The 13044-nt window shown below is 41.0% G+C and overlaps 1 protein-coding gene and 1 long non-coding RNA gene across 2 annotated transcripts; one reads left to right on the top strand and one right to left on the bottom strand.

The window, feature by feature from the left end:
• Nucleotides 1-2088: 2088 nt before the first annotated feature.
• On the bottom strand, nt 2089-7850 carry LOC108581336. Its single transcript, XR_001893398.1, has 4 exons — nt 7766-7850; nt 6928-7131; nt 2380-2449; nt 2089-2269 (listed from the first exon to the last, which is right to left on the bottom strand). It is a non-coding gene; the product is annotated as an uncharacterized LOC108581336 (long non-coding RNA).
• Nucleotides 7851-7883: 33 nt separating this feature from the next.
• On the top strand, nt 7884-11601 carry ATP5MC3 (ATP synthase membrane subunit c locus 3). Its single transcript, XM_003907642.4, has 5 exons — nt 7884-7989; nt 8179-8290; nt 9489-9566; nt 10249-10442; nt 11093-11601. Exons 2-5 carry the CDS (start codon nt 8252-8254, stop codon nt 11205-11207), a joined length of 426 nt encoding a protein of 141 aa, XP_003907691.1. The 5' UTR covers nt 7884-7989; nt 8179-8251; the 3' UTR covers nt 11208-11601.
• The last annotated feature ends 1443 nt before the right edge of the window (nt 11602-13044 follow it).

The following is a 13044-nucleotide window of genomic DNA, read 5'->3' as shown; positions in this document are numbered from 1 at the left end:
AACAACATGGATGGAACTGGAGGACATTATGTCAAATGAAATAAGCCAGGAACAAAGGGATAAACATCGGTTGTTCTCACTTACCTGTGCAATAAAAAAATTAAGACAATTGCACTCACGGAGATAGAAAATGAAAGGATGGTTACCAGAGGACAGGAAGGGTAGTGGAGGGTGGGGGTAGGAGAAAAGGGGGGATGGTTAATGGGTACAAAAAGTAAAAAATAAAAAGAATGAGGCCGGACGTGGTGGCTCAAGCCTGTAATCCCAGCACTTTGGGAGGCCGAGACGGGCGGATCATGAGGTCAAGAGATCGAGACCATCCTGGCTAACCCGGTGAAACCCCGTCTCTACTAAAAAATACAAAAAACTAGCCGGGCGAGGTGGCGGGCGCCTGTAGTCCCAGCTACTCAGGAGGCTGAGGCAGGAGAATGGCGTAAACCCGGGAGGCGGAGCTTGCAGTGAGCTGAGATCCAGCCGCTGCACTCCAGCCTGGACGACAGAGCTAGACTCCGTCTCAAAAAAGTAAAAAAATAAATAAATAAATAAATAAATAAATAAATAAATAAATAAAATAAAAATAAAAATAAAAAGAATGAATAAGACCTAGTATTTAATAGCACAACATGGTGACTATAGTCAACAATAATTTAATCGTACATTTTAAAATAGGTAAACGGGCTGGGCACAGTGGCTCACGCCTGTAATCCCAGCACTTTGGGAGGCTGAAGCGGGCTCACCTGAGGTCAGGAGATCAAGACCATCTTGGCTAACATGATGAAAGCCCATCTCTACTAAAAATACAAAAAATTAGCCAGGCATGGTGGCACGCACCTATAGTCCCACCTACTCAGGAGGCTGAGGCAGGAGAATTGCTTGCACCCTGGAGGTGGAGGGTGCAGTGAGCCGAGATTGTGCCACTGCACTCCAGCCTGGTGACAGAGCGAGACTCTGTCTCAAAAAAATAAAAATAAAATAAAATAAAATAGGTAAACAGGTGTAATAGGATTGTTTGTAACACAAAGGATAAATGCTTGAGGGGATGGGTAGCCAATACCCTATGATGTGATTATTACACATTGCATGCCTGTCCCAAAATATCTCATGTACCCCATAAATATATACACCTACTGTGTATCCACATAAATTACAAATAAAAAAGGATAATAAAATTATTGCCAATCATTTCATACATACTATTTATTATCAAGAAAACATTTATTGAGTGACTACTATGTTTAACACTCTGTTAGGTGCTATGAGAGACATAGCATGCATTAGACATAATGCCTGCCGTTGAGAATCTTACTATCTGTGCTAGTTATTAACTTATGACTTCTTAAGTTATTGACTTATAACTTATGACTTCTCAGCTACAAATCCATCTTTTTTTCCCTTGCTTTGTTATTCTGGAGCTGGACCCTGTAAGCTGGACCCTGCCAAATTTCTGCTTTGGCAATGGTAAAATGATAGGTTCTGCCAATAGAAGATGATGGAGAGACACTGGGAGGCCAGAGCAGAGGAAAGGACTTGACATTCTTCTTCTGGTAGACTTTTTTGTGTGGAGCCAGTGGATTGGTTTGCAGGCAGGGCCTAGTAGTATTCACCTCTACAGTCCTCACAATTCAGTTACGGCCCATGCTTCCAGCAAGTTTCTTCAGCACAGGTGGACTACACATTCTTGTGGCAGTCACACATTCTCCTCTAAATTTCTCAGGTTCCTTCTTCTTGTACGTTCTTCTTCAGCCAAGGTTAGTAGCCATGCCTACAGGAGTACCACTGGACCCCTTAGAGACCACTCTGCTCCTTTTAGACATCTTTCACTGGTTAATGGTTTTTTTTATGTTAAATTTTCCCTGTTCAAATCACAGATATGTTTTTTGTCTACTGATTGGTCCCTAGCAGACATACCATACCATCAAATAAGGAAGAAAAGGCAGATGTAAATTAATGTAAATCTGGGGGGAGAAGGGGCACTTCAGCTGTAATCACAGCCCAAAGGCCAAAGATCTTCAGAAATGTAAGTCTACAAAATTATCTGTTAGTTTGGGTTGTGTTTAGCTGCATATAACAGAAACTGGCTTCAGTGACTTAGCCAAATAGAGATTTATTTTTTTCATGTGACATGAACTCCATAAATAGGCAATTAAGGGCTGCTTACTCCAAAAAAAGGTGAAAAATTCCGGTTCCTACTTTCCAGATTCTCCATCCTTAACGTGTGACTTTTGTTCTTGTAGTTGTAATATTGCTGCCTCCCATCCAGACATTAGATCTGTATTCCAGAAAGAAAAAAAAAAGGTAATGGAAAAGAAAGAATGATCCCTTCGAATCTATCCCTTTTCTGCACATTCTTAGGGGCATCACCAAGTAACTTCAACTCACATGTCATTGACCATTCCTAATCATAAGGGAATCTGAGAAGCTCAGCATTTTTTAAACTGGGGACAGATCTCTGTAAGTAAGAAAAAAAGGAGAGAATGGATGTTGGATAGGCAACTAGCTGTGTCTGCCACAAATTGAAAAATTAGAAAATTACTTACATTTGAGATGGGCAAGAATTAGCAGAGGGATTTTATTTCATTTCCATATACTTGTTCATTTTCTTTTCATGTAAGTAGTCTTTTTATATTAATTATACACTATGACATACAATTGTTTTTTCCTCAATAACTAGCATATCTTACCAGAAAAGAAGGACGGAATAACATTTATTTTATTAGGAAATTGTTTTCATGTAACTCGTTTATAAAGTTTAGCCTAGACCTAAGGAGGACATGGAGACATACATTTACTCTTAGTTTCTTACTAAATTATTTGTGGCCCGTTTAGTAAATATTCTAGTCCAGTATACTAGATGTCATTAAAGTGGTTAAATAATTTGTAGAATAGTAAAAAATGAAGTTTAAGGACAAAATTTTCAACACTAGAAATTGATTAGCAGAGTAGGTAGTTAGTTGGTAGATCTGGGAGTGTTAGGATCTATTTAAGAGATACCTAGAAATCTTTTCTATCCGAATCATGCCATCTTTCAAGTCCTAGCTCAAGTTTCTCTTCAGTAAGTTACTTTCTGACCAGGACAGTCTCTTTTCTAATGCAATTTCCCTTAGTGTATCACACAACTTTGTCCTGGAATGTGTAGTAATTTGTATTTTTCTCTAATTTTTTATATATATCAGTCCAATTTCTCATATGCCCCAATTATATTGCAAACTCTTACCTTTTCCCTGTGTCCTCACAATGTTCAAAGAAAGGGCATAGTATTGATTTGAGCTAACCTCAATTGAATGTCCTATAAAACTAGTGCAGGTTCAGAGGCTTTTTTTTTTTTTCAAAGAGAAATTGATAACAAATTAAAGCCAATAATAAGATACAAAAGCTTTTATAAGAAAAACTAAATATAATAACAGCCTGGAATATTTTAAACTTATATTTCTGATTTTCATTTCAACAATTTTTTTTTATAACACCAGCACGAGAAGGCTGGTGAAACTTTTGCAGGCTATTAATGTTTTTTAAAAAAACTTTTAAGACAGGGTGTCATTTCCATCACCCAGTCTGGAGTACAGTGGTGTAATTTTGTCTCACTGCAACCTCCACCTCCCAGGCTCAAGGGATCCTCCTGCCTCAGCCTCCCAAGTAGCTGGGACTACAGGTGTACACCATCATGCCCAGCTAATTTTTGTATTTTTTGTAGATGGGGTTTTGCTATGTTGCCAGGCTGGTCTCAAACTCCTAAACTCAAGTGATCCACCCACCTTGACCTCCCAAAGTGCTCGTATTACAGGCCTGAGCCAGCATGCCTGGCCTAAAATGTTCAAAAGTAGATAATTTAAATATCTTTCCATGTGGTCACTTGGAATTACCTCACTAAAGTTAATGATAACAATCCTACTATACCTCAATACTTCAAGGAAATGGAGTTAGTAACCAAGACCTGGGCTTCTTTCTATCTGGTTTGCTATGAGCTACACTTGGAATTTTAAACTGAAATTCCCCATTTTAAGATGCTGCTACTGACGGATGCGGTGGCTCATTCCTGTAACCCCAGCTCTTTGGGAGGCTGAGATGGATAGTTTAAGCCTAGGAGTTGGAGATCAGCCTGGGCAACATAGGGAGATCCTGGCTCAATAAAAAATTTAAAAATTAGCAGGTGTGGTGGTGCATGCCTGTAGTCCCAGCTACTCAGAAGACTGAGGTGGGAGGATTGTTTGAGCCTGGGAGATCGAAGCTGCAGTGAGCTATGGTCCAACCACTGCACTCCAGCTTGGATGATAGAGCAAGACCTTGTCTCAAAAAAAAAGAGATGCTGCTACCTCCACATGGATCTCAAAGAAGTAGTGAATATTTAGCAGACAGTGTTTCCTGTTTTAGTTATCTATTACTAAATAGATATTAGCACTTCATAATAAACAACCTTAAAAAGTAATAGCTTCAAATGACAACGTTTCTTTTTTTTTCTTTTAGTACCAGAGTCCATGAAGCATTTTATTTGTGAATATGTATTACATCGCTAAAAAAAAGAATCCCAGGATTTCCCCTCCTGTGTGTTTTCTTCTGGCTTCTTCATGGTCCATGATACCAGCTGAGGTTGTCAGTACAATGAAACCAAACTAGAGGGATAGAAGCAGAATATTCTGACATTTTTCCAGATGTTTGAGTTGCACATCAAATCTGGGACTGATAACTCAACACTTGTTTAGCCTGCCTGTGATCACAACAATTTTTCCCAGTTCTTTGATCATCAATGATCTCAAATTCGCCAATGTAACCATACTTCCCCATCACAATGAGAAACCGGATGATGATGTTGGAGCACAGCTTAGTAAGAACCTGGCGTTTGCCTCTCCTTTCGGCATTGTTGATGCCCTTGAGAGCATCAGGCAGGACATTCATGTGCACCATTGTGGCAGCACGAAAAGATAGCGAAAAGACCCAAACGACAACCCTTTCATTGCTCTTGACACTGGATCAGGAATTTGGGTAAAGCTCATTTGGATGGCTCATTTCTGTTCCTCGTGGTGTTGGGAAGGCTTGACGAGAGCTAGAGATCCAAGAAGGCCTCACTCATATGTATTGGACACCTCAATTCTCTTTCTCCAGCCTTTTTTCTGTCCAGGTGGTTTCTGGACAGGGCTATATTTGGGAGTGATCTGTCATACTTCTCTTTACTATCAGATTCCTATCTTCATCCTGCCATCATCACTCAGACTATCATCATCACCCAGTCTTATCAGATATTGCCAAATTATGATGTCATAACTTACTATGATTTTCCCCACTGTCCATGAAAAAACAAAGAAAGGATTAGATACTTCTCAGGGAGTTCCCTGTTCATCTTTAGGGCCTCACTTTAGTCCTCTCATAAAGTAATTTTTTCTTCAAACTTCCTCAGTGCAAATATCCACCCTCAATCAACACGGGTTGGTGTTACTCCAATTCACTCCCCTTTCTTTTTTTTTTCTTTTTTTTTTTGAAGATAGAGAGTCTTGCTCTGTTGCCCAGACTGGAGTGCAGTAGCGTGATCTCCTCTCACTGCAACCTCCGACTCCCAGGTTCACACCATTCTCCTGCCTCAGCCTCCTGAGTACTGGGACTACAGGCACCTGTCACCATGCTTGGCTAATTTTTTGTATTTTTAGTAGAGACGGGGTTTCACTGTGTTAGCCAGTATGGTCTCCATCTCCTGATCTCGTGATCCGCCCGCCCCGGCCTCCCAAAGTGCTGGGATTACAGGCGTGAACTACCGCGCCCGGCCTTCACTCGCCTCTCTCTTTTTTTGAGATGGAGTCTTGCTCTGTCGCCCAGGCTGGAGTGCAATGGCGCGATCTCGGCTCACTGCAAGCTCCGCCTCCCGGGTTCACGCTATTCTCCTGCGGCAGCTTCCAGAGTAGCTGGGACCACAGGCGCGGGCCACCACGCCCAGCTAATTTTTTGTATTTTTTGTATTTTTTTTTTTTTTTTGGTAGAGACGGGGTTTCACTGTGTTAGCCAGGATGGTCTCCATCTCCTGACCTCGTGATCCCTCCGCCTTGGCCTCCCAAAGTGCTGGGATTGCAGGCATGAGCCACGGCGCCCAGCCACTCCCCTCTTTCTATAATGCAAATCTTAGGATGCAAAAGCAAGCAAAGTCTTGAGTTAATCTATCTAGAATAGCACCGTGGAGTCACAGCCATGTTCAGGCCTATCCACAGAACAGACTAGCCTGGATTTCGGAACCTATGTCTTTCCCTGCCATAGCAAGTACTCCATATGCAACTTGGAAGCAGCCACTATGGATCTTGGCTTCTTTCTTGCTTTTTCCTCAATAGTTACCGCCACTGATTTAGTGCTAAAGAAATAGGAACATCACTTAAAACCATCTCTACGGGCCGAGCGCATATGGCTAACATGGTGAAACCCTGTCTCTACTAAAAAAAATACAAAAAAAACTAGCCGGGCGCGGTGGCAGGCGCCTCTAGTCCCAGCTACTCGGGAGGCTGAGGCAGGAGAATGGCGTAAACGCGGGAGGCAGAGCTTGCAGTGAGCTGAGGTCCGGCCACTGCACTCCAGCCTGGGCGACAGAGCGAGACTCCATCTCAAAAAAAAAAAAAAAAATCTCTATGCATAAATCCACTTAGAATAATTTTTCCCCCTAGAGGATATATTATTGAAGTACAGGGCTTTATTGTTTATTCTACTGCAGACACCACAGGACACCACGTTCTTCAGGTTAGAATTGAGTACTTGAGAAACTATATGAATAATTGCTTGTTGAACTGTACATGTGAATTATCTCTATTTTCCAGCTAACGATTGAGCCTAAAATCATTAGTATTTTTGTAATTTTGAACCATGTGCATTTGAAGTTGGATTAGTGACAAAGTCTTATTCATTTTTCAAGTGTTAGTTCTGAGGGCTTCTCCCCAGCGTTGCTGCTAGATAATACTGCACCTTTGCGCTAACAAGTAAAAAGCTGATCCTCCAGGTTGATGTTGTCTCATGCCAGGGCTCTAGGCAGAATGGGCTGGAGTTCAGTCCCCAGCCATCTTCTTAGCAGGGCATTCTAGATGTTTAATCTTTTATGTTGACGTGTTGATATCACTTCCATTAGCCATTTGTTAGAATTACTAAATTAAATTTACATAATTCAAGGATCTAAAAAGACCAGAAGTTCAGTCAGAATCATTTTTCTGAGATATTTCTGCATTCCTCTGAAGAAGATAATTTGTTCAAACTTAACAAAAACAGGTGTTAAAATTGAGTAGGTTTTGAGAATACTCAGACTTTAGTCTCAAGCCCTACATGAAATACATTACAATCCCTTAAATCTTCCAATCTTAGAGCTAGAAGACAAGTTGAGCACCCTCACTTTACCCAGGGGCAATTTTGTGTCCCAGATGACAAAGCTCTTAGATCTACTCATTTGCTTACGGCTCCACCAGTACTTCTAGGTCAGGTCCTCTTTCACCTGAAGGATTAGCCATACTTCTGGAACCATTTTCCAGGTTCCTTGAAATAAATATCTTCGCTTTGCTGGGGACCCTAGTTTCCTGTTAAGTAGTGAATGACCCTTCTTTCCTCCCGCCAGCCACAGTCCTATTTCACAGAGGAAGAGAATGACCAGCAAAGTCAACTTCTACTACAGAGAAGTAGCAACTGATAAAAGGCCAAATCTTACAACGTGAAGAAAAAGACCCACTATCCTGCAGCCAACTCGTATCAAAAGTTAATTTATTTAGTCCTCTCTGCCGGGGCTAGTCTACAGTTTTTCTTTTTGTCTCCCTCTTACCACTCACTGCCTGCCCAATCACCAGGTGGTTGTCGTTGTCCTTCCCGGCTAGTTGCCAATAAAGTTGTTACAAAGTGACCTTGAGTATCTCCCTTGGTGCACCCGAAACCCCGCCTTCTTCATCCGGGTGCTGCGGCGCGAATAAGAGCTGGACCGCGCTTGCGCGCTCAGTCCCATTACTTCGACCTCTGCCGCCGCTGGTGCCGCAGCCACCTCTCGGGAAGGTAAGTGGAGGCCACAGGGAGCCCGGCCGGGTCAGGGCGGAGCGGCGCCCAATAGGGACCCATTCATTGTGCCGGCGCCTCACTGGGCACGGGGCCCAAACTGACGGCGTGCACGGGAGCCTGCGGGGCCTGGGTGGGAAGGACAGGCCCCTGGAGGGTACTTGACCTTAAGCCTCTTTGCCTCCGCAGAGAGGAAGAGGGAGAGGAGCCCACGTCACCTGTCACCCAGTATCTCCAGCCGCGCGGTCCCGAAGAGTGTAAGATGTTCGCCTGCGCCAAGCTCGCCTGCACGCCCGCTCTGGTGCGTAGCCCAGGCAAGGCCGGGGGGAATGAGGGCTGGGCCGCTTGTCCTGGAGCGTCCACGTTGTTGAATGGGGCAACCCTCGGGCGGGGCACACCGCCCTTCGGGAACGACTGTGTCCTCACCCATTAACCTATTGCCGTTTTCTTCCTTTCTTCCTAATCTTAGGGCATCTCAGCCTTCTCGCCACTAGGGCGAGGCAGAGCAGCCGAGGCCTAGCTGTCAGGCCTCACTCGGTGTAGGTCAAACTCTCCTGTCCTTAGACCCGAGCGGCCCTTTCCCCCACCTCCTCTCAGCTTCTCTGTTGGATTGGGGTCGACCGCGAAGCCTGGAGTACTGCAGAGGATGTAGGGGGCCGCTGAGGCCTAGTTCACCTCAGCAGCGCTTTCCAGTGCCTGTCTGTAGGTCAAACTCGTTGCTGCAGAGGGAGGGACTTTGCCTTTCCGTGTGGGGGCGGAAGAAGGTGGTGGGGGAACGAGCCCAGAGTCTTTCTTCCTGCCTCTGGAGTATTATTTTCATAACAATTTTGCAGGCTTTAAGTGAGTCTAAATCTGGAGGATTTGTCTTAGAGAATCAGATCTTGGTTCTGAAGGGTTTTTCTGTGACCTTAGTTTAGTAGACACTCAAGGGCAGAGAAGTTGGACTGGAATATGTCCTTATGGTCAGATATTTCACAGATTATTCTTAAACTGATGTAGAATTGCGTAAGTTCCTTTTTTAGACACCTTTTTTTTATGATTAATGGTCATATAGAAATATCTTTGAAATGGTCAGGGCTTATATTAACTGCTGGGCTATTTTGAGTGATGAATGTTTACAGTGACACTACTAATATACTTGTTGGTCCACTTAAAATTGCCAAAGAATGTGTGGTATTTATTGCTTTTTTCTGACTTGACTTATGGCGCTACAATAATGGAAATGTCAAAAGCATTTCTTACTCTCTTTGTAATTAATTGTTATTAGAAATTTTATTTAAGGTAGCAAGCTTTACAATTTCATTAGCATGAAACGTTATTAAAATTGCTTCATGTATTAAAAATGACCAAACAGCAAAGAGTCAATTCAGAAGTCTCTGATTCATTTTTACTGCTTGCTTTTTTAGAATTCATGGTACCAGAAAAGTCATTGAAATCTTACCTGTATTCTTTCTTAATATTGGAATTCCTTTTTTGTTTTTTTTTTTTATCATTAATAGATCCGAGCTGGATCCAGAGTTGCATACAGACCAATTTCTGCATCAGTGTTATCTCGACCAGAGGCTAGGACTGGAGAGGTAATAGTAGCAATAATTGAAATTAGGTAACACTACCAAGTAAGGGTAGGGTTTTGATTAGAGTAAAGGAAAAAAACTTTATTAATAAGAGTTTGAGGGCAATTCTTTTCCACCCTTTTATCCAAAAAACTAGATGAGCCAAGTAGAGAAATTTCTCTATCCAAAACTTGACCAAGAAATACTGTGGTACTTATATTCAAGTCTATCGATTTAAGTTGCCTATATTTAAAATTATAATAGCTACAGTTATTGAAAAATCTGCTCTATTGGGCTGGATGCGATGGCTCACACCTGTGTTCCTAGCACTGTGGGAGGCCAAGGCGGGAGGATTGCTTGACCCCAGGAGTTCGAGCCTATAGTGAGCTATGATCACACCACACTGTACTGCACTCCAGCCTGGGTGACAAACCAGGTGAGACCCTCTCTTTAAAAAAAACAAAACAAAAAACCCTACTCTAAAAGCATATTTATATATGTTGTTTCTTAATTTTCAACACGCTTTTAAGATGTAGATATTGTTATCCCTGTTCTGCAAGAGTGAGATTATTCTAAGCTCTTGATTTGCCTCTTTACACTCAGCTACAAAGTAAAAAAGTAGTTATCATTTTGACAGTATGGTACTTAATTAAAATAGCTACCTGTGATTACTGATAGACCTTTACCTTTATTTTCTGTTTTCTAGGGCTCTACGGTATTTAATGGGGCCCAGAATGGTGTGTCTCAGCTAATCCAAAGGGAGTTTCAGACCAGTGCAATCAGCAGAGACATTGATACTGCTGCCAAATTTATTGGTGCAGGTGCTGCAACAGTAGGAGTGGCTGGTTCTGGTGCTGGTATTGGAACAGTCTTTGGCAGCCTTATCATTGGTTATGCCAGGTAATCATTTCTATCCCTAAATAAGTAAGTTTAAGAGCATGCTTGCAATAGTTGGAAACTTAGCTACTGAAATAATAGCTACTTTGCATTGAGTGCTTACTCTGTGTCTTGCATTACATTTAAACGGCTTTGTATGCATTACCTCACTTAATTCTCATAACAGCATTTGGGGTATTATGAGAATAACACCTATGAAGGTCTAGAGACACCGAGGTCACATTACTTGCCCAGGTCATAGCTAGTAAATGTCAGAAAATGAATTTTAACTACATCTGACTTAAGAGTCTGCATTCCTAATTGTTAAACTATTTGGGGAATAAAGTTATTAGAGCACATTCCTTAAAAGAATCAATTTATTTTATTTAAGACCTAAACTGTCAGATCTTAAAAGGTATAGACCATATTTTCAGAGGGATAAGAATGTCAGAACCCATCAAAATGAATGAAAAGTAACCATTTATGTTGAGACAGCCCCCTACCTTTACACCGTATCAGAATTGAGACTAGTATAAGAGAGATCTAGGCAAATACTCTTCCAGCAGACTTTTCAGTTTACAAAAATCCCCACACTAGTAATCTGATTCTTTAACGTTTACCAAACATGTCGAAACTAATATTTCAAAGTAACAGTCATATGTGGTCTCTTTTAGAAACCCTTCGCTGAAGCAGCAGCTGTTCTCATATGCTATCCTGGGATTTGCCTTGTCTGAAGCTATGGGTCTCTTTTGTTTGATGGTTGCTTTCTTGATTTTGTTTGCCATGTAACAAATTACTGCTTGACATGTTGGCATTCTTATTAATTACGGATGTAATTCTGTGTATCTTACTGTGACTCCGAAAACTGTAGTATTGGTGTCATGGAAATGTACGTTATTTCCAAAGTCATTTCATTAAAGATGAAAACTTTAATTTCTTCTGTGATTTGTACTTACACTAAGGTTAGATTATCACAAAGAAGAATGTGCATTCAGATAGATGCTGTCCAATTCAGAGGAAGCTACAGCTGAAAATGTCCCAATGTAATTTTTATCGGAATTCTTTTATATAGTGTTCTGCATATTGTAATTCATAGGGCTTTTGTTTATTCATATAAAGGATAAATATTCGGGTGTTTTGAGCTTCTATAAAATATGGTTAATTAAAGATAGTTAATACTCAAGATGGTCTTGTGTTTTTAAGGTCTAACATCAGTTAGAATACTTCAAATCAGAATCACCTTCCAGGCAGTTGGTTCTAAAAATAAATCACGTCAGCTTCTTAGGAAATGAAGCCTTAAGCTGGGAGGTAATGTGATTTTTGTTTTTCAGTAAGTCTCACATTAAGCAATTGTGTGCTTATAATGAATCTTCCATGTCTTTTCAGAACAGGTTCAGTCCAACTAGCAGCTAGTTTCTTACTTGAACAAGACTATTAAAAACCAAATATAAAAAAGTAGACTGAATTGGTTAGATTTTTACAGCCAAAAGTTGCTGTAAGGCAGCGTTTATCACTGTTGCTAACATGTTTATAGTGGGAGTCTTGGGGATGATAGCTGGTTCAAGAGTATTTTGCTGCTAATACTTTATGTTCCTTCTTGGTCAAACTTTTCCCATTCAAAGGAAGAAGGTGGTGCTACTATAGACAGTTTTTCCCCTAGCAAATGTACCATAATATCTATCATCCAAGTTTCAGGGGTTTTTGAAAGTTGATAATTAGGAAAGCGACATTTTACTTTTTTTAGTGCCCTTTGCCTGTTTGATTTCCATTGAGAATGAGCAGTCAGTTACCAAAGTTCCTCAAGTGTGGGAAGACTGCCTCCATCAGAATCAGTGCTCGTTGAAAAAATAAAAATCCCTAGGTTCCAGACCTACTGAATTGGACTCTTTGGAGACGAGATTCAGCAATCTGCATCTTTAAAAAGGCTTCCCAGGTGATTTTTGTGCATACTGTTTGAGAATCACTAAGTTATACATACGCTACCTTCTATAAAGTGAAATGAGGCCCAAAAAAGCTAAAAAGGTAGAGCTGCTGCCACGTTTTTAGTTGATTCATCATCTAGTCTATATCACCCAAAAGAATTAGAAATAGGCATTCAAACAAAAACCTGTATACAAGTATTCATAGAAGCACTACTTACAAAAGCCAAAAGGTAGAAACAACCAAATGTCTATCAGCTGATGAAAGGATAAGTAAAATACATCCATATAATGGAATATTCCGCCATGAAAATAAATGAGGCACTGATACATACTGAATAAATACAAGTGAACCCTAAAAACATGCTAAGTGGAAGAAGCCAGCCACATGATTCCATTTATATGAAATACCCCAAACAGGCAAATCCATAGTGACAAAGCCAATTAGTAGTTATCAGGAACTAGGGAGACAGGTGAAGAGGGAGTGACCGCTTAATGCGCATGGGGATTCCTTTTAGGATTATGAAAATTGGATGAATTACGGCTGATCTGATGGCAGTGGGTTATCAGAACTTACTAACATGAGTGTCATTAAAGTTGGTATATAGCCCCTCACTGCTAAATCTGGCTTAAAGATTTTTTTAATTTTGATGAATTAGTGGTGATGGTTGCACAACATTGTAAATATACTATAATAAATGTCACTG

Source organism: Papio anubis, chromosome 10, assembly GCF_008728515.1.
Source record: "Papio anubis isolate 15944 chromosome 10, Panubis1.0, whole genome shotgun sequence".
In the NCBI taxonomy this organism is placed as follows: Eukaryota; Metazoa; Chordata; class Mammalia; order Primates; family Cercopithecidae; genus Papio; species Papio anubis.
The sequence above is the reverse complement of the archived record's forward strand: the minus strand, read 5'-3'. Positions and strand labels throughout refer to the sequence as shown.

Excerpts from the sequence above, each read along its gene's own strand:
- ATP5MC3 (XM_003907642.4), top strand. The coding sequence starts at position 8,252 with ATGTTCGCCTGCGCCAAGCTCGCCTGCACGCCCGCTCTG. Across the intron at positions 8,291-9,488 it reads TCGCCTGCACGCCCGCTCTG|ATCCGAGCTGGATCCAGAGT; the intron begins GTGCGTAGCCCA and ends TATCATTAATAG. Across the intron at positions 10,443-11,092 it reads CTTATCATTGGTTATGCCAG|AAACCCTTCGCTGAAGCAGC; the intron begins GTAATCATTTCT and ends GGTCTCTTTTAG.